Source organism: Suncus etruscus, chromosome 5 (assembly GCF_024139225.1).
Source record: "Suncus etruscus isolate mSunEtr1 chromosome 5, mSunEtr1.pri.cur, whole genome shotgun sequence".
Taxonomy (NCBI): domain Eukaryota; kingdom Metazoa; phylum Chordata; class Mammalia; order Eulipotyphla; family Soricidae; genus Suncus; species Suncus etruscus.
This window is the reverse complement of record NC_064852.1, coordinates 16,917,964-16,943,821: the sequence shown is the minus strand read 5'-3', so window position 1 is coordinate 16,943,821 and position 25,858 is coordinate 16,917,964. Positions and strand designations below refer to the sequence as shown.

Sequence of the window (25,858 nt, the reverse complement as noted above, 5' to 3'; positions counted from 1 at the left end):
GGACCATATGGGATGCCAGGAATTGAACCCAGTCTTCCACAGAACCAAGTTTGGTTGACAGAGGGTCCCCCAAAAGCACCAGTGGGCATGGACCAAATACCAATAAAAAAAAACTGAACAAAAAAAAAACCTCTCAGGGGCCACAGATGCAGCACAAATGGCTGAGCCCAGCTTGTCTGAGGCCTGTTTGAGACGAGGTTTGTTCTCAGTCAGGCTTTATTTTTTTTTGGCAGGGTGTGATGCCATACTCAGCAGTGCTCAGGTATCACTCCTGGTGGTACTCAGGGAATCATGTGGTGCTGGGATCAAACTTAGGTCAGCACCCTGCAAGTACTTGTACATCTGACTCTGACCCATTTTTTTGTTTGTTTGCTTAGGGGCCCCGCCTGGGAGTACTCAGGGTTCTTTGCTAAGAAGTCATACCTGGTAGGTTTGAAGGATCCTATGGAGTGCCAGAGATCAAACTCAGGTTGGCTTACGTGTAAGGCCAAAGTGTTAACCTCCTGCTGTGCTATTTTTAGCCGTGTGGTGTGTCTGCTCAATGCTGGCAAAGACCCGGCCAGCCTCACCCTGGTCTGCCGGCTTGGGCTGTGCCCAGCGCTGTCCCACGCTAGAAAGCACCCCAGGCTGCCTGCCTACACCCAGGTTACAAATGCCCCACGTCTCTCCCCCAGGGGAGCCCAGACCACCTAGGGATGCCAGGCCTGGCCGGGCTGCACAGCATCCCCTGGTGGCTGCCACCACCCCCTTCTTCCCCCCGAGCTTCTGCATCTCACTGCTGGGTCCAGGGCACCGTGACACAGCCAGCGACATGCAATCATGGAAACATTTATTGGACCCGCTGCTCACCGCACAATAGCTTGGAGCTGCGAGGTGAGAGCGAACCCAGCGGGCGTGGGATGCGTGAACACGGACGCGACACTCCACGGCACACGGGCCGGGACATTCACAGCGCAGGGTAAGTGCAAATGAACGGAATGTGGGGGTGGGGGTGGGAAAGACCCCAGGCCGCCCTAAGAGCTGGGTTAGTGCTGGGGGGCAAAACAGGCTGCACCCAGAAGCCCTCCTCTCTCTCTCTCTTCAGCCCAACCCCAGGGCCCCTCTGCCTTTGGGGGAGCCAAGGCACCAGGTCCCCCACCTTCTCCAGCACAGAAAACCAGATGACCTGGGCAGAATCTTAAAATAAAGTGTTAAGGCGATAAATAAAATACTAGCCTCCAGTGCAAATGCTTAGGGGTGCGGGGCTGGTGGGGCCAGACCCCAACACAATGGGGGTGAGTATGGTGTGAGTGGAGGCGGGTGGTCCCTGGGCGCTGACTCCATCCATGCACCCCACAGGGCTTCCTGGGAACGAGGGGAGCCGGCACTAGTAGATGTGGGAATGTTGAGGATGGGGTCCCGGTGTGGGGTCTGGACTGGCCCAGACATGAGCATTTCAAAGTGGGCACCCTGTCCGCTAATCACCCCCAGCCTCACACTGGCCCCCACAGCCTCTTAGGACTCTCTGGAGTTGGCAGTAAAGGGTGTCCAGGAACCCAACATAGCACCCCCAGGTCCCTCCTGAGCTCTGCTGAGCTTGAGGGTAGGTGATGTGGGGGAGTCTCCTGCCCAGGGCAGCCCAGTTCTGCTGTCCTGCCCCCTCTGATACCGCCTGTCCACCCCCATCCTCTCCCTCGGTCCCCACCGGACAGAGCTATCTGTCAGTCCCAGGGTCCCAAGGCTCAGCCACTCAATCTGGTCCTGGGGTGGTCCTGGGTGTGGGGCGGGAAGGTCACTGCTCCGGGATGCACCCGAATGAGGGTGCTTCCCTGCTATAGCAGCTCTCCGGGGGTCCCGTCATCCCGTGGCAGAGCCCCGTTGGCGCCCACGTTGCTGGCGGCCGGTGCGCCCAGGAAGCCTAGCAGGATGTCGCTGCGGCGCCGTGACAGCTGCAGGATGTCATCTGCCAGTGCCGCCACCGACGTATAGCGTACCAGGTCCAGGTCAAACATGTCCCGCAGGTACTGCACCACCTGGTGCTGCAGGGGTGGTGGGAATGGGGACTGGGTATAGGACTGGGACCTCCACAGTCACCACACCCCCGCTATCTGGCCCCACATGCCCCATTCCCCTACTTTCCCAGTTCACAGCCTCGGTACCTTGAAGAAAGCGCAGACTTCCGCAAGCTGCGGCTTAGGGCCAAGGAAGCCGAAGGCCAGCACGGGGCTCACGTGCTCCGATACGGAGTAGAAATGAGAGATGAAGCCGTCGGGCACCTGGGGGACAGCCAGGCTGAGGCCGAGGGAACCCCAGGGACAAGGTGCCAAGAGCCCCGAGCTAAGAGCTCATGTCACCCCAGTCCTCACTTCCTGTAGCATGGGGTGACTCTGGCCCCTGTGGGCACCGCACAGAGTGAAGGAGTAGGGCAGCAGCTGCAAGATCAGTGGGGCAGCCTAGGAGGCAGCCGGGAGGGGAAACACTAGGCTAGACTGTGGCCCTGACAAGGGCCAGTCGCTGTCTGGGGTGGCAGATAAGGAGGCCCAGTGGGTGGGGCAGGGCGGGCACTCTGCTCCCAGCAAACCAGCTGCCATGCCTTGAGTGCCTATCCTCCTCTTCCTCCTCTTCCCTCTGTCCACTCCTCCTTGTGGCCCTGCCTGACAACCTAGCACACACACACACACACACACACACACACACACACACACACACACACACACACCCATCCCTCTGGTGTCCCTGGGGGACATCATCACACCTCTGATAGGGTCCCAGTCAAGGAAGCGCCCAGTGCTGGGACACACAGACGGGGGCTAGGCCAGGATCCCTTCTACCCCTGTGCCAGCTCCAGGAGTCACTCACCATCAATAGCCTCCTCTTGGCTTTTAACACCGACCAGCAAGCAGTAGCCAAGGCCTAAGGGGGACAGGACACAGCCAGGATTAGGTAGGGTCAGTACTGCAGGAGGGGGGGGTTCTTTTGGACTGGCACATTCATTGCCTGTTTGTTTTGGGGCCATACCTGGTGACACTCATGGGTGATTCCTGGCCCTGCACTCAGGGATCACTCCTGGTGGTACTCAAGGGATCGTGAGGAATGCCCGAGATGGAACTCAGGTCAACTGCATGCCAGGCAAATGCCCTCCCCTAGACTATACTATCACCGCAGCCCACAGGGACACATCAGCCTTTGATCTCGACTGACTGGCCCTGGCAGGGTCAAGCACGCCAGAATCATCCAGAAGTGCCAACCTGTGTCCCTGCCGACCACCTGGAGCACTGTCCTGGAGCACCACCTCACATCCCTGCAGACCAACCCGGACATCATCCAGAAGCACTGCCCACAGCTCTGTGGACCATGCTGGGCCTGAGACAGGCCTCACTGGGTTTTGCTTCTTTTTATTTCTTGGTTTTTGAAGCACACCTGGAGGGAAGGGTTTGCTCCTGGCTCGGTGTCTGGGGGACCATTGGGACATCACACCCAGGCATCCTGCGTGCGGAGCTTGTCCTCTCTCAGGCTCCTCCATATTACAGTGATGGCACAGGCTGTACTGAGGGGCCAGCGAGATGGGACAGTGGGGAGAGCGCTTGCCTTGTAGGCACCATTCCAGGTTTGATCCCCGAGCCACATATGGTCCCGAGCCCCCCCAGGAGTGATTGTTGAGCACAGAACCAGAAAGTAAGCCCTGAGCACCTCTGGGTGTGGCCCAAAACCAAGGCCTGTGTCCTTGTGCCAAAGTCTGTGTCGCCCAGCTCAAAAGTGAGCTCGGCTCACCCTGCCCAGTGAGGTGCCTGTTGTCTGATGGCCAGGGACCCCCACCGTCCTGCTGAAAGCCCAGAGATGCAGGTAGGGGGGGTCCCAACAAGCCCAGGGGGTCACCTGTGCATATGTGTGTTTCATGCATGGGTCAGTGAGTGCCTGCGTGAATATGTGTGTGTGTGTGTGTGTGTAAGCATATGTAAATGGATGTGAGAATGTTGGCATGGGAGTGTGAGATGATGAGTGTGGTTGTTGGAGTCTGTGAGCAGGTGTGTGAGTTTGTGTGAGTCTGGTACATGTATGAGCAGATGAGTGTGGTATATGACTGTGTGTCTTTACAAGCATGAGTGTCTAAATGTAGGAGTACAGAAATGCATAAATATGTGAGTGTATAAATGTGTGAGCATATAAGTGTACTAATGTACGCACATAAAAATCTCTGCAGGGGGCCAGAGAGATAGCATGGAGGTAAGGTGTTTGCCTTGCATGCAGAAGGATGTGGTTCAAATCCCGGTATCCTATATGATCCCCCGAGCCTGCCAGGGGTGATTTCTGAGCATAGAGCCAGGAGTAATCCCTGAGCGCTGCCAGGTGTGACCCAAAAACCAAAAAACAAAAAAAACAAAAAAACAAAAACAAAGTGAGTCTGTGTGAAAATATGTAAATGTATGATGTCTGTGCATATATGACTGTAAGAGTATGAATGTCTGGGCCCGGAGAGATAGCACAGTGGCGTTTGCCTTGCAATCAGACGATCTAGGACCTAAGGTGGTTGGTTCGAATCCCGGTGTCCCATATGGTCCCCCGTGCCTGCCAGGAGCTATTTCTGAGCAGACAGCCAGGAGTAACCCCTGAGCAACACCGGGTGTGGCCCAAAAACTAAAAAAAAAAAAAGAGTATGAATGTCTGTATGTTTGTGAGTTTATTTGTATGACTCCATGAATGAGTGCAAGTATATGAATTGAGTGTCTTGAGTTTGTGTGTAAGTTGTATGTGTCTAAGAATGTGTGTGCCTATGTGTGAGTAAATGTGTATGTGTGTGTCTGAGTGGATGTGTGAGTGCCTAAGTGTGTGTGAGCATCTACACGGGTATGTCTAAGTGTGACTATCTTAGAGTGCATCTGAGTATGAATTTGTGTGTGTCTGAATGCAAGTGAGAGTGTCAAAGTGTGTGAGCGGAGCCATGGAGGGACGCACCGTCTCCTTGAAGCTGTCGGAGAGCCAACGGTTGCGCAGGACGGCGAGCACCGAGGAGGGCGGGTTCTCCAGGTCCTCGAAGGCGTCCATGAGGATGAAGTCGAGCACGATGTCAAAGAAGCTCATGCACACCACCTGTGCGAGCGAGTGAGCGAGGGCTGATGGGCAGGCTGGTGCTGAGCCCCCGGAAAGGGAGCAAGCTGTCCCCTAGCCCCCTTCCAGGCTGCGGGGCCCCACCGGACACTCACCCCACGGCCCTCCAGCTCCTGCCTCGTGGTGGCCCAGGTCTCAGGGCGCCGGGCATAGCTCAGCAACTCCTCGTAGCTCTCAAGGAAGCCTTTGGGGCTCTGTGGGGAGAAGCAGAGCCGGTTTGGGTCAGGTACAGGTCCCGGGTCATGAGGAGCAGTCGGGCACTGCTGGGGAGAAAGGAATTCTGGGGGCTGGAGTGGGCAGGTGATGAGAATGTGGAAAACTGAGTCTGATCCCAGCACCCCATGGCCCTGAGGAACCACCAGCCTGAGCACTGCTGGAAGGTTTATAAAATCAAAAAGCAGGGGCCAGAGAGATAGTGCAGTGATAGGGCATTTGCCTTGCACGCAGTTGATCCTTAGATCCTAACAGTGAGTGGTTTGAATCCTGGCATCCCATATGGTCGCCCACACCTGCCAGGAATGATTTCTGAGCGCAGAGCCAGGAGTAACTCCTGATGCCGCTGGGTGTGACCCAAAAACCAATAAATAAATAAATAAATAAATAAATAAATAAATAAATAAATAAAACCACAAAGCACAGGGGCCAGAATGAAAGCACAGGGGGGAGGGTGCAAATCGTGCACATGGTCAACCTGAGTTTGATCCCCAGCATACCATAGGGTCCCCCGAGTTCCACCAGGAGAGATCCCGAGCACAGAGCCAGAAGTAACCCCTGAACACTGCCAGGTATGGCCCCAAAGTGAAAGTAAAGAAATAAAACACAAAGCTCAGGGGTCAGGGAGATGCTCAGAAAGATCCCCAGGGCTCACCCCTGCACAGGGTCCCTGAGCACATCCAGGAGTGACCACCGGGCACAAAGCCAGGAAGAGCTCTCTGTCCTAGCTGGTGTGAACCAAATGTCACACAGACACACCACACAAAATACACACAATATACTCTCAAACACACACATACAAACACGATAGAGGCAGTTCTGACAAATCTGGCAGCTCAGCTCTGAGTGCTAAGCACTGAGCACTAAGCATGGCCTGGAATATACTGAAAGGTGCACAGTGATATGAAGCGGCTGCAGAGTCTAGTGTCCCTAGTGTCCAGATACCACTGGAGACTGCGGTCTCACAGATCTTACGTTCTCCTGGTCATGCTGAGGAGCCAGTGGCCCCACAAGTAACGCCAGCAGCCTGAAGCTGGGGCCAGCAATGAGTGATGAATAGTGGATGAGGTGGCTGCAGGCCCGCGATGGGGCAGCCTCACTTTCTGGGTGTGAGGTACAACCAGGGGACTGCCCTGGGGCAGATGAGGACATGTATGAGGGACCCAAGAAGCAGGCCAGGTTTGGAATAGGAAACCACTCATTTCGTCGGGGGGGGGGGGGGCATAGAACCACTCTCCAGCCCTATCCTGGGACCCAGGTGAGATCTCTAGACTCACGGTGCCACCTCCTGCCCTCCACCCCTGCATCATCCTCCTAGCAAGAACAAACTAGGGGTGCAGCTGGGCGCAGGGCCCCGTGTTCTAATCCTGGCTCTCCCCACCCTGCTGGCTTTCCCCATTGGCCCAGCCGAGACCCCACAGGGCTTCGGTATCCACTCAGGGGCCAAAAGACAGAGCCGGGGCCTGCCCAACAGCCTGGCACACCCCGAGCTCGATCCCCAACACTGTGCATATGGCAACAGCCCCACCAGAACCATTGACCCATCAGGGCTGTATATACCCTCTAGTGCCACCAGGGGTGGTTCCTGGACACCCAGATCTTCTGGGGAGGCCCATGGGATAGGAAGATTGAGGAATAAGTGCAGTAACTGGGCCCATGTCCATACATGGTGCCCTGGAGTGCCCACAGGGCTGCTCACTCTAGGCTTGAGGCAAAAGCATGTCTGTAGCTAGGGGCAGTGGCGGGGGCAGGCAGAGGTGCGGCCATCAGCGTCAAGGTGTGTTGAGAACTTCACTCCTGCGTTGGAGAAGGGCTTCAGGGCAGAAGGCCTTGTTCCCCACACAGCCGAGAAAAGAGCACACACAGGTTGAGATCGTGAGCACCTCCAGTCTAGCTCTAGCCAGAGACACCGGGGAGAGGCGGGCTGGGGGCGGCAGGCACTGCAGAACCTGGTTCCGCCTGAGATCACAGCAAATCCGCCCACAAGGAACAAGCCAACAGAAACCAGCGGGAATGAAGCGTGGAAGGAAACCCGCCTAGTTTCGACAACTAGGTGGTTCAGAGCTATAATCTCCCCACCAGCCTCTCCCTCCACCTCAGGAGCTCTGAAGCTGTCACTGCAACTGTTCAGCAGTGCAGGGGTGAAGGTGCCCGTGGTAGCCCCCAAATTCCCCAAACAAGCCCAAATAATTGTTCTCTGTTCAATTTGTCTCACACTCCTTTCTGATTTCACAAGATCAGGAAGATCTCTCCCTTTTTCTTTTTTTGTTTTATTTTTTTTTTGGGGGGGGGTCACACCCAGCAGCGCTCAGGGGCTACTCCTAGCTCTGTGCTCAGAAATCGCTCCTGGAAGACTTGGGGGATCATATGGGATGCTGGGATTCGAATCACCGTCCTTCAGCATGCAAGGCAAATGCCCTACCTCCATGTTATCTCTCCGGCCCCTAGGTCTCCCTTTTTCTATGTATTCCCTGGTTTGGATTTAAAGGCCTTACTCAGCAGTGCTCAGGAGTGACCACCTGGCTATGCAGGGGGGACCTTATGCTGCCAGGAATAGAACTCGGTGGGGGGGGGGGGGTTATAGGGACAAGGCACATACTGCTTCCTGCTTTCCTTGCAGGATGAGCAGAGTCTGAGAATTGAAGCTGTTTCCCTCTCTTCCCCCCTTTTTTCTTTGGTATTTGGAGGTCACACCCTGTGGTACTCAGAGGTTACTCCTGGCTCTGCACTCAGAAATCATTCCTGGCAAATTCAGGGGACCATGGGATGCCAGGGATCGAACCCAGGTCAGCTACGTACAAGGCAAACACCCTCCCTACTATGCTGTTACTCTGGCCCCTTTTTTTTTATTTTGTTTTGGTTTTGGTTTTTGGGTCACACTGGCAGTGCTCAGGGGTTACTCCTGGCTCTGCACTCAGAAATCGCTCCTGCCAGGCACAGGCACAGAGACCATAAAGGATGCCAAGATTCAAACCACCATCCGTCCTGGATTGGCTGCATGTAAGGCAAATACCCTACCACTGTGCTATCTCTCTAGCCCCTCTTTTCTTTCAAATGAACATCTAAAGCTATGACCTCCACTCCCTCCTCGGCCCTGAGTCTAGAACTTTGAGGAGCCTCTGAGCATTACCAGAAATAAAGACAAGGGTTTGTGGGGACAGGAGGGGCCCAATGAACCCCAGCCCCCCGCTACCTTCTCGGCCTTGGTCATTAGCCCCGCCACCATCTGCCGGCCGACCTCCCCGAAGAAGAGCTGGTTCCTCCTGTCTTCCAGAAGGCCCTGGGGGACAAGAAAGGAAGGGAGCTGCCCTGAGAGGTGGGAAGCAACATGATGGGCCAGGCTGAGCAGGCGCCGCTGACTGGGGGCCCCCTCCCCACTCCCCAGGGTCCGGCACACCAACCTCAAAGGCTTGTCGCACACAATGCAGCTTAGCCAGGAAGTCCTGGTCACTGTAGCAGCCTAGCAGCTCTGTCCTGGGAGAACAGACACTCAGGAGCCTATGGGGCTGGGGGGGGGGGGGCATCCGACACCCCAAGGAGCCAACTGGACACTCCCTAGGCCCTGTCCAGCCCTTCCCCCCACAGGGAAGCCTGTAGGGAGCAAAGGCCCAACAGCACCTCCAAATGGCAGGGGCGGGTCCCAGCCAAGATCCTAGTCAGCACCCAGAAGGGAGCGCTGGGGTGAGGCCGGAAGTGCCCTTCTGAGGAGTGGCCAAAGGGCACCTCTGTGGGGGAACCCAGCTAATTGCTACTCACCGGGGTGTCCGGCACAATACCCGGCCCTCCTTCACCAGCTGCAGGGCCTCCTCATAGGCAGCCGCTGGCCTGGACAGTGGGGCCGGAAAATCTTGCAGGGATTCGAAGAGCTGGGAGGGGGGGAAATTAGGGGGTGTCAAAGTCAGCATCAGTGGGTCAGTCCACACTACGTGAGTGTGCTATGGTCTGGTGGGCGTTGGTGACACCCCCATTCCCACCCCAGCTGCTGGAAAGGAAGGGTCAGCTCCACACTCCCCTGGGACGAGGCCTCCCCACACTGTTCCATGGCCCGGCCCAAGCCCTCACTTCGGTGGCTGAGAAGAAGGAGCCATCAGAGCTCAGGCTGTCCTCATCGTCGTCGTCGGGCCGAAAGCGCAGCTGGCCTTCAGTCAGCGGCAGCATGAGGGTGCGCTCTGCAGAGGGGGTACAGGGGTGCTGGGACCTGCCTCTGCCTCCCACATGGCCTTGGGGAGACAAGGACTCCACCCCACTCCCCCAGGCCTCCCAGGACTGACTTCCCTCTCAAGCTGAGGGTCCCCTGTCCCCACCCTTCTGCTCAGGAACTCTAGTCTGGAGGATTCTGGCCCTCAAGACTCTCAGCGTGTGGGGCACAGTGGGGAGGGTGTTTGCCTTGTATGTGGCTGACCCCAGTTTAATCCCCACCATAGGGCACCCCAAGCCCCGCCAGGAGTGTCTGCTGAGCGCAGAGCCAGGAGTAACCCCTGAGTGCTGCCTGATGTGCTCCCCCATCCTCTACAAGGAAGTATGTTATGGAGCCGGAGCAATAGCAGAGTGGGAAGGGCACTGGAGTTCAATCCTCAGCCCCCAGGAGCGATCCCTGAGTACTGCCAGATACGCCCATAAAACAAAGAAGAAAATCCTCATCGTGTAAGCAGGGTCAAGGCCTTGAGTGCGCCCACTTTATGCTGTGGGGTGATAGGATGTGGGGCTCTGGATGCCGGGATCTGGGACTTTTGGGGTCTGACCTCACTGGGCAGAGCTGGGATTCCCCATTCTCAGACCCTGCTGAGAACACTACTGGGTGATAGGGGGCAGTACTGTTCTGGGCCTGGGAGAGGAGTGAGGGTACCTGAGGGTGTGGCTAGGGCACTGGGGGTGGGACAAGAGCACCTGGGGTGGGACTAGAGCAAACTACCTAGAGGAGGGGCTAGTGCTCCTGGGACTGGGGCATGGGCACTGGGGGAAGAGGGTTCAACACTGCCTGGCACATGGGACCAGAGTCAGGGCATTCAAGGAAAGGGGCACAGTCACTGCCTGGGGCCTGGGAACACTAGGACCAAGAGCTTCACTCTAGGCAAGATCATGAACTGTCACCCTGAGGGCAGGCCACAGAGTGCTACTGTTCTGGGTCCTCTGGCCTCCTCTGGGCTCCCATCCACATCCAGCGCCCTCTGCCCTCTCGATTTCCCAGGAGGGACTTGGGCTGGACTGCCTGAGAGTGAGTGTCCCTGGGCCCTCGCCTGCTGCACGCAGGACACAGGCCCATCAGTCCTGCTGTCTCTGGCCCAGGGAGGAGCTGCATGTGCCCCCTGCAGCTTATCTGGGGGTGCCAGCTTACCCAGGTCCAGCAGCATGCTGTCAGCCGGAAAGGAGGCCCCGAACTCCTCCTGCAGGTGGTAGGCCCGGTGCAGAAGCATTTCCAGCTTCTCCGCGAACTCCCGACGCTGAGATTCGGGCTGTGGAGAAATCCCGCCAGTGAGCCAGGCCTGAAGCCCCCTAAAGAACTCCTTAACCCAGGGTCCGGAGCAGTGGTGCAAGTGGTAGGGTGTTTGCCTTGCATAAGCTGACCCAGGACCAACCGTGGTTCGATCCTCCAGCATCCCATATGGTCCCCTAAGCCGGGAGCGATTTCTGAGTGCATAGCCAGGAGTAACCCTGAGGGCCACCGGGTGTGGCCCAAAAACAAAACAAAGAAAAAAGAACTCCCTACCCCTACAAACGGAGTGGGTACAGCTCTGCCCTCAGCACAAGCTCAGAACCAAGGGGTCCTAGACAGGATTGGATAACTAGGGCAAGAGCTTGGGATGGCTGATCTACCCTGGAATGCAGACAGCATGCACCCCAATTCTAGCATGTTCCCTCCCTCAAAAAAAGAAGTAAAGATAAAAAAATATTCTGCCACTTTCCCAGTGATTACTGTATTTTCCGGCGTATAAGATGACCCCCTAATTTTGCAGTTAAAACAGGTTTAGGCCTATATTCGCTGTATCAGACAGAACGTTCTTGTGCTGCAACTGTATGTACCACAGTGAGCCAATCACAACAAGCAAAGGTTCAAAGTTTATACTGTAATAGACTCCCTCTCTGACTCTGGCCAATCTGAGCAGGCTTTTGACAGTGTAGATTCGGGTCCAAAACATTGTCTAATTTGCATGCATCAAAAGCCTGCTTAGATTGGCCGAGTTAGAGAGGCGGTCCGAGCAGCCTTGCAGTGATTGGTCCCTTATCATAGGCACCTTTTCTGGCAATTCCCTGGTGGCGTCAGTTAATCTCCCCCACTACATGAACCAAACAACACCCCATCCTTGGACCCTAGCACTGAACCACCAACAGTTAGCTGGGTTTTGCCAGAAGTGGCCCCCAGATCTCCTGAGTACTGTTTGGGAGCCCCCAAGAAAGAAATTTGGAAACTCTGCGGCCTGATTTTTTTTTGTTTGTTTCGTTTAACGGCATAGTGAAACATTTTTCGGGATATACTCGGCATATAAGACGACCCCCGATTTTCGATTGGCATTTTTGTTTCAAAACTCGTCTTATACACCGGAAAATACGGTACATGTAGGCACCATACCAGTTTGAAGCCACACTGCAGAAATCCATTTCACCCACTTGCTTTTTATTTTCTAATCCCTTTTTCTTTTTCTTTCTTATCTTTCTTTCTTTTTTTTTAGTTTTTGAGCCACACGGCAGTGCTCAGGGGTTACTCCTGGCTCTGCGCTCAGAAATCGCTCCAAGCAGGCTTGGGGGACCATATGGGATGCCGGGATTCAAACCACTGTCCTTCTGCATGCAAGGCAAATGCCCTACCTCCATGCTATCTCTCCGGCCCGAATCTGGAGCTTTTGAGCCCAGCGCCAGCACAAGTAAGACTCTCTGGAGTCGGCAGCTAGCTCTTGCTCCTTCATGTAACCAACCCCCAAGGAGGACACAGGGCCAACTGGCCTGGACCACAGGGACAGGGCCGGAAGCACTCAGAGGGGACAGCTGTGGCAGCGACAGAGGCCTCTGGTGAGGCTTGGCCAGCCAGGCTACTGTTGTCTCAGTTCACAGGGAAGCAGAATTCTTGTTTTGCTTTGTTTTATTTTGCCTGGGGCTACACCCAGCGGTGCCCACGGGTTATTCCTGGCTCTGCACACAGGCATCATTCCTGGCAGTGCTCAGGGGATCCTATGGGATTGAACCCGGGTCCATCCCGGGTCAGCCAAGTGCAAGGCAAATGACCTACCCACTGTGCTATCATTCCGACCTGGCAAAGTGGGATTTTTAGATGCCCAATTCCTGAGAAACTTGAGGGGGCAGAGAGCTGGTAGAACTCACAAAGCCCCAACACATTAGTCTTCACTGAGTTCACAGAAGCCAGCCCCCAGGTCCCCAACTCTGTACAGGAATGGAATTGCTCGTTATTTGTAAAGTCACAGGGATCAGAGAGAGTTTCAAACAACATAGCCCCCAAAACACAAATGACAAAGGGAAAACAGACAGACTGGTCAGGGATGTGATTCAGGGACATCATGATAGCCTTGGGTATGGGTATGTGAGACTCTGGGTGTCTACAAAAATAAAAATAAGAGATCAGAGCAATAGAACAGCAGTAGGGCATTAGCCTTGCATGTGGCTGACCCGGGATGGACCCAGGTTTGATCCCAGCATCCCACATGGTCCCCCAAGCCTACCAAGAACAATTTCTGAGCGCAGAGCCGGAAGTAATCCTAAGCACTACTGGATATGGCCCAAAAACAAGCAAAAAATGTTTCTCTCCCCTTCCTCTCTCTCCCTCTCCTCTCCTCCTTTCTTCCTTTCTCTCCCCCTCTCTCTTATCTCTCTCCCTCTCTTAACTCTCTCCACTCCACTCTTCCAATCTCCTTCCCTCCCGTTCTCTCCTCCCTTCATCTCTCCCTCCCTCTTCTCTCTCTCCCTTTCTCTCCCCTACTCTCTCTCCTCCTCCTCCTCCTGCTGTTCATTTCCTCTTGCTCTTCTCCTTACTTTGCTTCCATATATCTGGGTGGCCCAGTAATAACAGCTTAATAATTTGGTACTCAGCCACAGTAAGGCAGTGATACTTGGGCTTGTATGCCTGAGCAGACTCAGGCCACACCCAGTAGTGCTAGGGGGTAGGGAAGGACCATGTAGTGCCAGGACTGAACTCAGAGCCTCACACATGCAATCTAGACCCCAGAGATTGATATCATAACAGCCCCTGTTCAAAAATTTTTAAATTTAAAAGAATTAAAAAAAAAAAAAAAAAGAGGGCCCGGAGAGATAGCACAGCGGCGTTTGCCTTGCAAGCAGCCGATTCAGGACCAAAGGTGGTTGGTTCGAATCCCGGTGTCCCATATGGTCCCCCGTGCCTGCCAGGAGCTGTTTCTGAGCAGACAGCCAGGAGTAAGCCCTGAGCACCGCAGGGTGTGGCCCAAAAACCGGAAAAAAAAAAAAAAAGAAAGAAAAACAAGACAAAAAAGAAACAGTGAAAAAAAAAAAAAGAAAAGAAAAGAAACAGTGTTGGAGCTGGGGTGATAGTGCAACAGGTAGGGCATTTATTTACCTTGTATGCTCGAGTATGTATGTATGTATGGCAGGGTTCAACCCTGGCATTCCATATGGTCCTCTGAGCCCTGGTAGGAGTGATCCCTGCACAGAGCCAGTAATAAGCTCTGAGGATCTCCAGGTGTGACCCCAAAAATCAAAGAAACATCCCAAATCTGCATTTCTGCAGAGAGAAATCAGATCACAGGTTATCTTGTTGTTTGGGGCCAACCAGGGAAAGAAAATGCCAGGATTGTTTCTAGAGGTGAGGAAAAGGCTCTAAAATGAACTAAAGTGGGGGACTGGACTAATAGCACAGTGGTAAGGCATTTGCCTTGCACGAAGCCAACACAGGACAGACCCCGGTTCAAATCCCCTGAGTCTGCCAGGAGTAACTCCTGAGCACCGCCGGGTGTGACCCAAAACCAAACCAAAAAAAAAAAAAAGAACCAAAGAACCAAAGCAGGGTTAGAGCAATAGCACAGTGGGGAGGTGTCTTGCCTTGCATGTGGCAGACTTGGGTTTGATTGCTGGCACCACATATGGTCCCCCGAGCACAACCAAGAATGACCTCTGAGTGCAAAGCCAGGAGTGAGCCCTGAGTACTGCTGGATGTAGCCCCAAAACTAAAAAGATAAAATGCACTGAAGAACACAAAACTTTATCATCTTTATTTGGGGGCCACATCTGAGACTGCTCGGGCCTAGGGCCCAGGTCTCCCCCATGAGCAAGACCTGTACTCTGCCACACTGAACTGTCTTTGGCCAGACTCATCTTTACTGCTGATTACAGGTGGTTCTGGCTAGGGGATCCTTTTTTTTTTTTTTTTTTTTTTTTTTTTTTTTTTTTTTTTTAGTTTTTGGGTCACCCCCGGCAGTGCTCAGGGGTTACTCCTGGCTGTCTGCTCAGAAATAGCTCCTGGCAGGCACAGGGGACCATATGGGACACCGGGATTCGAACCAACCACCTTTGGTCCTGGATCGGCTGCTTGCAAGGCAAACACCGCTGTGCTATCTCTCCGGGCCCTGGCTAGGGGATCCAATTTCAGTCAAACCGAGATGCCCAGAAGGCAAACAGGCAGTGAGGTGATACACACAGGACCTGGCAGTTCTCTTAGTGACGCCCACTTGGTCCCCAGGCCAGTGTCGGGCTCAGCAAAGAGCACTTTATGCCCTAGCGGCCTTGTCTCTCCCATCCTTACACCTGCCTATCAACTTGCTGCACCCCAACTCCACCTCTCCTGTTCCTCTCCTGTTCCCCAAACAACAGGGCCATGCCTGTGTGAGCTGTGGCCCCCAGCTGGGCAGAAGACACTGTACCCCCAACTTGTATCCCTAACTAACTCTGCCCAAACCCTGTTCCCCTGGGCCAGAGCAATAACACAGCAGGGAGGGCGTTTGCCTTACACGCACACAGCCAACCCAGGTTCGATCTTCAGCATTCCATATGGTCCCCCAAGACTGCCAGGAGTGATTCCTGAGTGTAGAGCCTGGAATAACCCCTGAGCATTGCCAGGAGTGGCCCAAAACCCAACCAACCAAACAAACAAACAAACAAACAGAAAGAAGCCCTGTTTTATTTGTTTGTTTTGTTTTTATTTTGGGTCATACCTGGCCATGCTCAGGGTTTACTCCTGGCTCTATGCTCAGAAATCGCTCCTGGCAGGCTCAGGGGTTACTCCTGGCTCTATGCTCAGAAATCGCTCCTGGCAGGCTCAGGGGTTACTCCTGGCTCTATGCTCAGAAATCACTCCTGGCAGGCTCAGGGGACCATATGGGATGCCGGAATTTGAACCATCGTCCTTCTGCATGAAAGGCAAATGCCTTACCTCCATGCTATCTCACCGGCCCCAGAAGCCCTGTTTTTTTGTGTCTCAGCCAGCTGGTTGACAGCCAAGTAAGTGGGGGTGAAGCCCCCACCTCATCCCACCACTCCCCCAGGTGGGGCAACCCAAAAAAGCCAGCCGCAGGAGCAACACCCTTCCAGAAGACTATAGCAACAGGAAGTAGAGGGGCACCCACCTCTGGCAGCAGGTCACACGCCGTGTCGGGGTTTCGGGGGCCTTCCCCCGTGGTGGGGGTGCTGCAGCCGTCACCCCTCTGCCCCACACTCAGTGCCTGCTCCCACTTCTGTAGTGCCTCCTCGAACAGCTCCATGCCTGGGCAAGGACCAGAGAGATGAGGGTGTTCCAACAGCAGAGGCTTCCCATTCAGGGAAGGGTGGGGGAATTCTGCCAGGCTCCCCAGGGGGGCCTGCCCTGCCCCTCTATTGCCCCCCAACCTGCGCCTACCTTGCATGTATAGGCTTTCAGCCTGGCCATCACTGGTCACCGACTCTTCTCCACCACGGGCATCCCATGGGCCCGAGCAGGCGGCCACGGGGCTAGAGGAGTTCACGGCTGCCATCTGGGTACCAAGTAGCGCCGGGGACCCACAGGGGACAGCGACATACTACTGAGCCCCGGCTGGGACAACGAGGTACTCACCCTCTCAATGCCCTCCATAGAGAAACCCTTCCCAGGAGCAGCAGTACCGATCCCCACAACCCAAAACTGGAGGGGCACAGGCACTAGCCTTTCCCTAGGTACCCATCCAGCTATTCCTCTCCCATGGGGCCAGCCCAAGGAGGTGCCCAAGTTGGGTAGGTGCCCCCCGCCCACAGTGCTGGGTGCTCAGGACATGCCCAGCTTGAAGCTGAGTTCTGTTCTTGGGCCAGGGATTTGGTCAAAAGGCAGAGCAAGCTCATGTGCAAGGCCCTGGGTTTGATCCTCAGCACTGCGGGGGGAACACCCCACTCCAAGTACAGCCAAAAATGGCCACAGTCAAAAATCAATTAAAATAAAGTACTAGAAAAAAAAAAAAAAGTACTAGGGGGCCCGAGAGATAGCACAGAGGCGTTTGCCTTGCAAGCAGCCGATCCAGCACCAAAGGTGGTTGGTTCGAATCCCGGTGTCCCATATGGTCCCCTGTGCCTGTCAGGAGCTATTTCTGAGCAGACAGCCAGGTGTAACCCCTGAGCAACGCTGGGTGTGGCCCAAAAACCAAAAAATAAATAAATAAATAAATAAAGTACTAGGGGCCAGAGCGATAACATCTATAAGGCGTTTGCCTTGCACGCAGCCAACATAGGACGGACCCCAGTTCGAATCCCTGCATCCTATATGGTCCCCCGAGCCTACTAGGGGCAATTTCAAGCACAGAGCCAGGAGTAACCCCTGAGCCAGGTGTGACACAAAAATCAAAAATAAAATAAAATAAAGCACTAAAGGAGGGCATTTGTTTTGCACATGGCTGACCTGGGTTCAATGCCTGGCATCTCATAGGGTCCCTGGAGCCTACCAGGAATGATTTCTGAGCACAAAGCCAGGAGTAAACCCTGAGTAGCCCAAAAATAAAAACCAACCGGAAACAACCCCCATCCAAAACAAAAAACAACTGATCTTGTTTGTTTTTTTGTTTTGTTTTGTTTTTGGGTCACACCCGGCAGTGCTCAGGGGTTACTCCTGGCTGTCTGCTCAGAAATAGCTCCTGGCAGGCACGGGGGACCATATGGGACACCGGGATTCGAACCAACCACCTTTGGTCCTGGATCGGCTGCTTGCAAGGCAAACACCGCAACAACTGATCTTGAAGAAAAGGGGTTAAGTCATTCCTGGAAGGGGGTCTTAGAGATAGCACAGTGAATAGTGTGTAATCCTTGCATGTGGCTGACCTGGGTTTGATTCCTGCCATCTGAGATGGTCCTCAAAGTACAGTCAGGAGGTACATACACACTGTCACATGTGTCCCCTCACCCAAAATAATAGCTATCTTTTTCTTTAGGGCTAGAACGGTGGTGCAAGCGCTAACCTAGGACCGACTGCAGTTAGATTCCCTCAGCGTCCCATATGGTCCCCCAAGCCAGGAGTGATTTCTGAGCTGAGCGCATAGCCAGGAGTAACCCCTGAGCATCACTGGTTGTGGCCCAAAAACCAAAAAAAAAAAAAAAAAGTCATTCCTGGAAAGGAACAAGCTTCCCTTTGTCCTTATCTCACACCCTCCCCTGGGTGATGGGTGCTGCCTGCCTTGGGGTGGATACCAGCCCAGATAAGGCTCTTCCAGACCTTGACCTACAGCCAAAGGACTGGTCTGAGCCCTTCCCTCAGAGAACACCTTTCTGCTCAGGCGAAGGGCCGCAGTGTGGCCCCCCCTTTCCTCTCTCCCCACTTCCGCCACCTCAGCATGTCTGCAGTCCCTGTGCCCATTTCCTTATCTCTTTCCTCCCCATCCCAGTCCCCTCCTCACCGAAGCCAGGCTGTGGGAGGATCCGGAGCGCTTGCTGGGCTCCAAGGACGAGATGCCGCTGAGAGTATCATTGCTCTTGCTCCCCGGGCTCTGGACCCTGCAGCTGGAGTAGCCTGTCAGGAAGAGCCAGCTCAGGGGGGGAGCCTCCCCCCTGTTCCACCAGGACCCCAACCCTCCTATAAGGAGCCCCAGACACTCTAGAGCAGGGGGACCCTGGACTCTGCTCAGGATCCTTCTCTCAGCTGGCAGAGATGAGCTCTGAAACTCCTCTGAAGCACCTGCAGAGACTGAGGCCTGCCTGCCTGCTCCCTTCCTCAGCTTCAGGGGTACCCGGACGAGAGAGACTTGGGGTTCTCCCCCTCAAAAGGATTTGAGGCAATAACTTTGAGCCCCATATATCTGGGAGCTCTGGCTCAAAACCTCCAACTATATAACCAGTCAGTTATTAAATAAATGAAAAATGAGAAAAGCAGGCAAGGGCCAGAGTGATAGCAAAGCCGCAGGGCGTTTGCCCTGCATTTGACAGACCCGGGTTAGGGTCCCAGCATCCCATATAGTCCTCCGAGTCTGCCAGGAGTGATTTCTGAGTGCCAAGCCAGATGTAACCCCTGAGCACAGATGAAGGGTGTGGCCCCAAAACAAGAGGCAACACCCTCTGGTAGTTATGAGAAGGACAGGCTGATTCTTGCTACCAGAAGCCAAGCTAAACCGGAAACCCAACTACACTGCATTGCTCAGAGGGTTCTACTAGACCAGCCTGGAAATTCTTTTTTTGGGGGGGAGAGGGGGGCTTCTGCAGTAGCTCAAAGGGCTGAGCACATACTTCTTTGTTTTGGGACCACACCCAGAAGTGCTCATGGATCACTCCCGGCAGGCTCAGGGGACCATATGGGATGTCAGGAATGGAATCTGGGCTGGCTGCATGCAAGGCAAGTGCCTTACCCACTATTCTATATATCTGTACACTTTTTGCATGCAGGAGCCCCAGGTTCAACTTGATCCCACATGTATACCCAAGTATTGCCAGGAGCAATCTAGGACTCCATAGCCTCTCCCTGGGCATTGTAGCCCCAAATGCAAAGATGAAATTTTCCTTTTGCAATGCAACTTCACAATTAAAATTCATGGTCGGGGCCGGAGAGATAATATGGAGGTAAGGTGTTTGCCTTGCGTCCAGAAGGACGGTGGTTCAAATCCCAGCATCCCATATGGTCCCCCAAGCCTGCCAGGGGCGATTCCTGAGCGTAGAGCCAGGAGTGACCCCTGAGCGCTGCCGGGTGTGACCCAAAAAAAAAATTCATTGTCACACAGGGGTTAGGGGTGTGAGAAATAGGTCTCTCAGAGAAAAACAATTTTAACAGTTTTGAGAGAGAGAAAGAGAGACACACAGAGACAGAGAGACAGAGACAGAGAGAGACAGAGAGAGAGAGAGAGAGAGAGAGAGAGAGAGAGAGAGAGAGAGAGAGAATGCTCAAGGGGCTGAGCACAGTTTTTACATACAGGAGTCTTGGGTTCAATCCTAGTACCCCAGTGCTCTCGGAGCACCAAGCACAATGGATGCCTCTGAGAAACTCAGACCTTGCACAGAGCTCCCTTCAAGCAAGGTCAGCACTGGGCCTGATTTAAAAAAGATCAGGGGCTGGAGCACAATGGGAAGGACATTGGGCTTGCATACATCAGACCTGGGTTTGATCCCTGGCATCCCATATGATCCCCAAGCCCGCCAGGAGTGATTCCTAAGCACCTCTGGGTGTGACCCAAACACTGAAATAAATAAATAAATAAAATTTAAAGAGATCAAGAGAGGCTGCCAGATAGAGGAACAAGGCCAGCAGCAATAGGTAAGATAGAAAATGGACAGGGGGACTGGAGAGATATCACAGCCATAGGGCATTTGTCTTGCAAATAGTGGTTCTGGTTCGAATCCTGGCATTCCATTTGGTCCCCCATGCCTACCAGGAGCGATTTCTGAGCTCAGAGCAGGAGTAACTCCTGAGGTGTAACCCAAAAACGAAAACAAAACAATAGGAATGGGCAGGGACAGCAACATATGGACAGAGCCAGGACATGGGAGGGCCAAGAGCAGGTGGGTGAAGTCAAAACATGAATGGAGCCAGCAAGGCCCTTGCTTTCTGGCTCATTTGTTAGTTTTTTTTTTTCTTTGCACCCACCCAGGGGATGGAATGCAGGCCACCAACGTGGTACAAGTGAGCCATGCTCTCGACCACCACTGAACACGTCCCCCGAGAACTGTCAGGAGTGGTCCCTAAGAACAGAGCAAGAAGTAAGGCCTAAGCAGAGCTGGATATGGACACAAAAACACACCAAAAACTTCATACTGAGGGGCCGGAAAGATTGCATGGAAGTAGGGCATTTGCCTTTCATGCAGGAGGAGGTCGGTGGTTCAAATTCCGGCATCCCCAAATGGTCCCCTGAGCCTGCCAGGAGCGATTTCTGAGCTTGGAGCCAGGAGTAACCCCTGAGCACTGCCAGGTGTGACTCCCCCCCCCCCAAAAAAAAACAAAAGAACAAAAAAAACTTCATACTAAAGAGAAAGTACAAAAGATTAAGACACTTGCCTTGCATTCGACTAACTAACTCCATCAATCCCCAACACCAAGTCTGGTCCCCTGAGACCAGACTAGACCAGACTCTGATCCCCAGAGCCAGGACTAGTTCCTGAGCACCACTAGATGTGGCCCAATGTCCCTTCCACCTCAAAATTTAAAATGTGTATGAAAATTCTATTTTCTTGGTTTTTTGGTGCTTGAGCCACACTTGGTTATGCTCAAAGTTTACTCCTGACTCTGAGCTTAGGAATCACTCCTGGTAATGCTTGGGGACCATATGGGATGTTGGGATCAAACCTGAGCTGGTCATGTGCAAAACAAATGCCCTACCTGCTATGCTGGCCCAATTTTTTTTTTTTTTTTTTAGTTTTTGTGTCACACCCGGCAGCGCTCAGGGGTTCCTCCTGGCTCTATACTCAGAAATCGCCCGACAGACTCAGGGACCATCTGGGATGCCGGAATTCGAACCACCATCCTTCTGCATGCAAGGCAAATGCCCTACAGCTGTGCTATCTCTCCAGCCCCTCTGGCCCAATTTTTTTTGACAATTTTCAAGACATGGGAAACCCCTATGGCTAAAAAAACCCCACATGATCCAGCTCCATAGAAATCCCTCAGAAAATGGAAAAGGTCATATCACTCCCCCAAATCCTAACAGGGACTCAGGGGAGAAGAGTTTTGATGATGAGGGTCGCCACTAGCTTCCCCCACTCAATGGGCTTCCTCACACCTACCTTTCTTCACTGATGAGGTCTTCCTGGCCATAAGTGTGGGGAGGGGCACAGAGCCCAGCTGCTCAACCCCCCTATCAGGGCACACTTGCTTCTTCCGCCGCCGACGCCGTTTCAGCTGGTGGGCGGCCAGGGCCAAGGCCACGGTGCCCAGGGCAGTGGCAAACAGGACCTTCCTGAGGCCCGGGGTGAGTCGCAGCTGAGAGAAGGCAGACTGTAGGGAGAGGGGTTGTGTTAGGCAGGCCTGGGTCAGGAACAATCAGTGCTCTCAAGACAAGGAGTCGGCTGGGCCCCAGGACTGCAAGGTCCCCAAGCACTGAACCGGGAGAAGCAGGCATGGCCACAGGACGAGGGTCAACCAGTGATCAGAACAAGAGGACACTGGGGTCCACATGCTGGTAGCAACAGGGGGTGCACAACCTGCCAGGCTCCCCTGTCCAGACCCCTATCTTTTCCAGATGTGACCTCTGTGCACCCCAACTAGTTTAAGGTATAACAGCAGACTGGAGCAAATGCTCTGCATGAAGAACCGTGAATCACACAGTCCCCTGAGTGGCACAGAGGGGGTACTTAGTTCTGGAAATGGCCCCTAAGCATTGCCAGGTGAGGCTCCGAACATTACCTCTCCCACCAAAAAAGAGAAAAGTGGGTTGGAGGGATAGTACAGAGGGGAGGGTATTTGCCTTGTACATAGCTGACCCAGACCCAGGTAAGATCTCTGGCACCCCATAGGGTACTCTAAGCCTGCCAGGAGTAATTCCTAAGTGCAGAGCCAGGAGTAACACCTGAGCATCACAGTGTGTGGCCCAAAAACAAAACAAAACAAAACAAAAGGAGAGAGAGAGTTTTAGAGAGACAGGCTCAAGATGTTAAGACAGAAACTGGACCCAGAGGGGCCCGGAGAGATAGCGTGGAGGTAAGGTGCTTGTCTTGAATGCAGGTCGGTGGTTCGAATCCCAGCATCCCATATGGTCCCCTGAGCCTGCCAGAAGTGATTTCTGAGCATAGAGCCAGGAGTAACCCCTGAGTGCTGCCAGGTGTGACCAAAAAAGAAAAAAAGAAATTTGACCCAGGGGCTTAGTGGTACAGGCCTTGTTTGCCAGAAATCCTGGGTTTCATGTCTAGCACCGCAAAGGGAAAAAAAAAGGAGGGGGAGTGAGAAGTCTAGGAGTGCTAACCCCATTTCTCATGTATTTTTCCTAGGGGACCTTCATTCCTCCATCTCTCTGCCTGGGCCCAGCTGAGGAACTCACTTCCCTAGGACATATTCTGAGGCCTGGTGGTATTTCTGACCCATTTCATGGACTGAGAAACTGAGGAGTGAATATTCAGAAGGTTGTGGGGTACAGACCAGCTCTGGAGCTTTAGACTAAGGGGAAACAGCTGGGGGGCAATCTGTGTTGATACAGATTCATGTGGGTGGGAGAGTGGGGTAGAGAGCAGGCTGAGGGGCTCTGGGGACAGGAAGCCCACCTGCCACCCCACTGTTACCTGCCCGAATGTCGTGTACAGGAACACAGGGATCTCAGCCACCGTCATGGCCAGCGCTTGGATCATGGACACGCCCTCAGTCCTCCGGAACGCCATGGCAAGCCTGCACCTTCAATGTGAGCCCCTGGTGGTGCCAACAGCTCCCAGGAAGCGTCCTCAGCTGGTGGCAGCCCACAGTGCGGGCACCGTCCACTGCCTGGTCATACAGCCACGCACAGAGCAGCGAGCCCCTCTGCAGAGCTGAGACAGAGAGAATCACACATTAGACCCAGGATGTGTCCTGGTGAGTCAGAAAAAGTCCCAATACACCCTAGGGCTCAGTGGGATCAAGGTGCCTTTCTTCAGTGCCCGCTCCAGTTGGCAGGCAGCCAGCCAAATGGCCTGCAGGGCCATCTGCCCAGTGATGCCCAGGAGTGGACAGCAGCACTTTGGGCCAGTCCCAGAGTTGGGGGCCTGCTCTCAAATCTGAAGTTCCCTGTGCCTTGGTTTCTCCCAAAAATAAGCTGGTAAAACTGCAGGAGGCAGTGTATTATGGAAACAGCAGACATAACCAATGCAGGCACCAGGACCTCCTTGCATTTTCCCTTCAATTCTGTGAAGTAGATGTCACCCCATTGCCAGAAAGGACACGGAGCTCAAAGCAACCAAGTTGAGAGTCTAAAGTTGTACATGGATGAGGTCTGGGTCAGTCTCTACCCAGGGTGCCCTGTTTTCAAATGCTGGGTACAACCTGTGTTGCATTTGACTGTAGCAAATCCTGGCCCAAGCAGCGATCCGGGGCAACTTTCTCCCAGGACCTTCTGAGAATGTTCCAAAACCATTAAGTAAGTGGTCCACCCACACACAGGCCAGTTCTGCCTACAAATGCCTCTATCCCTGCATAAGGGACTGCAGCTCAGTCCTGAGACAGACCCCAACTCCAGAGCGTGGGAAGGCAGGGCTCTTCCTGAAGGAAGTGCCTGGCTGGGGGGCAGCGCTAGGCTGGGCACAAGTGTGGTCCAGGCTATCAGCCAACCAGCCAGGCTGGGAGCTCGGTGACCGCCAGGGGTCAGGGCCCCATTAACATCAGCCAGGCTGGGAAAGAGCCAAGAACTTGGGTCAGGGAGCGAAGACACGACACCAACTCTAACGGGCCTGCTGGAAACCACAGTTGTGCCTGGCCGGAACCAGGGAACTGCAGCTGGAGGAGGAGATGGGAGAACAGCCTGACAGAGGTCCCCTGCCAAGGTGGAGCTCAAACAGGAGCTCCAGGCTACGGGAGCCCAGGGCTGCCTGTCTCAGGGGACAGAGCGGGCATCATCACTCCTGAGAACCCCAGAGGAGTTAAGGAGCTAGGTAGAACCAGCCTTGGGGTTGTCTGTGTTAGAACAACCTCTGTCAGGAGCAGATCCTGGCCACCCTCTACCTCTAAGGCCCTCCGTAGAGGGGGAGAATAATCGATGCCAGGTGGTCGGTGGCACAATTGGGCATCCCAGGGGTGAGTCCACTTGGTGACACGATACTTGGCTCAGTCTTATCCCCACATCTCTGGCTTCCCGCCCTCCTCACTTACCTGGACGTCACCTCCAGCCCCATAACCTTGGGCCAGCGCCTCCTCATTCCACCCACCTTGGGCAGTTTCAACAGAAGAGGGCTTAAGTGAATGCCCACACTTTAGGGCACAGCTGGGCGAACCCATCCAGCCAGGACAGGCCTGAAAGGCCCCTTTCCACCTCCCTGGTTAAGACATCCGTTGCAGCCACCGAAACCCCCACCATGCTGACCAGTGGATTTGGGGGGGACCCTCTCCATCCCTGGGACCCCATTATTAGCCCTTTCTTGGGCCTCTCACCCTAACCCTACCCTGAACCTCTCCATGCACAGATCTCCAATATCCTTGAGGGGGTCACCCCCCGTGCAGCCCCTCATCGAACCCTGCAGAGTTCCAGGCCCGGGGTGTTCCAGGCGTGTTCCACCTCCGGGCTCCCCAAGGACCCCCCACTACCTACCTGTTCCTTCCAACCCCGGCCCCCTTCCAGCACAGCTTCGCCCAGAAACCTGCAGGCCAACCCGCCTGGGGACTCCACTATCCAGGCCCGGCTCCCGCCCGTTGCAGGCCGCAGCAGCCCCGATCGCGTCCCCGTGCACCCCAGTCCCCAGCGGGCTCAGCCCCCCGGAGAAGCCACTCACTCACCCGGGAGCCCATAGCTGCAGAGGGCAGCGTCTCCTTCCCCGGCACCCGCGCAACCAACCTCGATGTCGCGGAAGGCGTGGCCTCGCCCGAGGGCGAGTCTCTCCGGACCAATGAGAGTCGCCGAATGGTTGGGCGGGGCTTAGACCTATGGTCAATGGGCTGTTTGACATGATTTTAGGGTCCCGCCTCTTCTCCCTCGATGCCACACCCGCCAAGTGCGGTTGAGGCGCGGGAGGGAGCTCTTCCTGCCTGCGATTGGGCCTCGGGGTTTGATGGACAAGGTGGGTTGAATTGGCCCGGGCCCTCTCTTAAAGGGGCCGAGGCAGTACAAATTGGGGCTTTCTGCAAGGCTGCAAGTGGAGAGAGCATACTCTTTCCTAGGTCTTTCAAACGCCTGTTTTCAAATGCCAGGGCTTCTGAAGGACAGGCCATCACGTCTGTTATCTAAAATAAATTCTCAGTAAAAATGAAAATTAAAAAAGGAAAAATAAACAAATAAATAAAATAAATTCTGTATTATCCATTTTCTTCTGGAGTTTACCAACGTGCCATTGCACCTGGGATTGGAATAGTCACCCCAGAAGCTCAAGTGATAGATATAGTACAGCCTGTTGGGCCCTTGCCTTGCAAACGGCAGGCTTAGGTTCCATCCATGCCACCATTAATGATCCCCCCAAGTCACTAGGAGTGATCCCTGAGTGCAAAACCATAAATACCTAAACACCGTTGAGTGAGACCCAAAACAAAGAAATCACAGAGTAATTAGCAAAGTTTCATTTCTTCATTTAATCA

The 25,858-nt window shown here is 54.1% G+C and overlaps 1 protein-coding gene across 1 annotated transcript; it reads right to left on the bottom strand.

Annotated features, from left to right (window-relative positions):
* Window positions 1-812: 812 nt before the first annotated feature.
* Window positions 813-25,156, bottom strand: MIGA2 (mitoguardin 2). The gene is made up of 16 exons (XM_049774040.1): window positions 25,067-25,156; window positions 22,894-23,133; window positions 21,406-21,616; window positions 18,102-18,214; window positions 16,109-16,223; window positions 15,840-15,976; window positions 10,634-10,751; window positions 9,361-9,467; window positions 9,055-9,164; window positions 8,700-8,772; window positions 8,492-8,578; window positions 5,181-5,279; window positions 4,933-5,067; window positions 2,839-2,892; window positions 2,139-2,255; window positions 813-2,018 (listed from the first exon to the last, which is right to left on the bottom strand). The coding sequence occupies exons 2-16, from the start codon at window positions 22,987-22,989 to the stop codon at window positions 1,812-1,814; spliced, it is 1,779 nt and encodes a 592-aa protein (XP_049629997.1). The 5' UTR covers window positions 22,990-23,133; window positions 25,067-25,156; the 3' UTR covers window positions 813-1,811.
* Window positions 25,157-25,858: the final 702 nt, after the last annotated feature.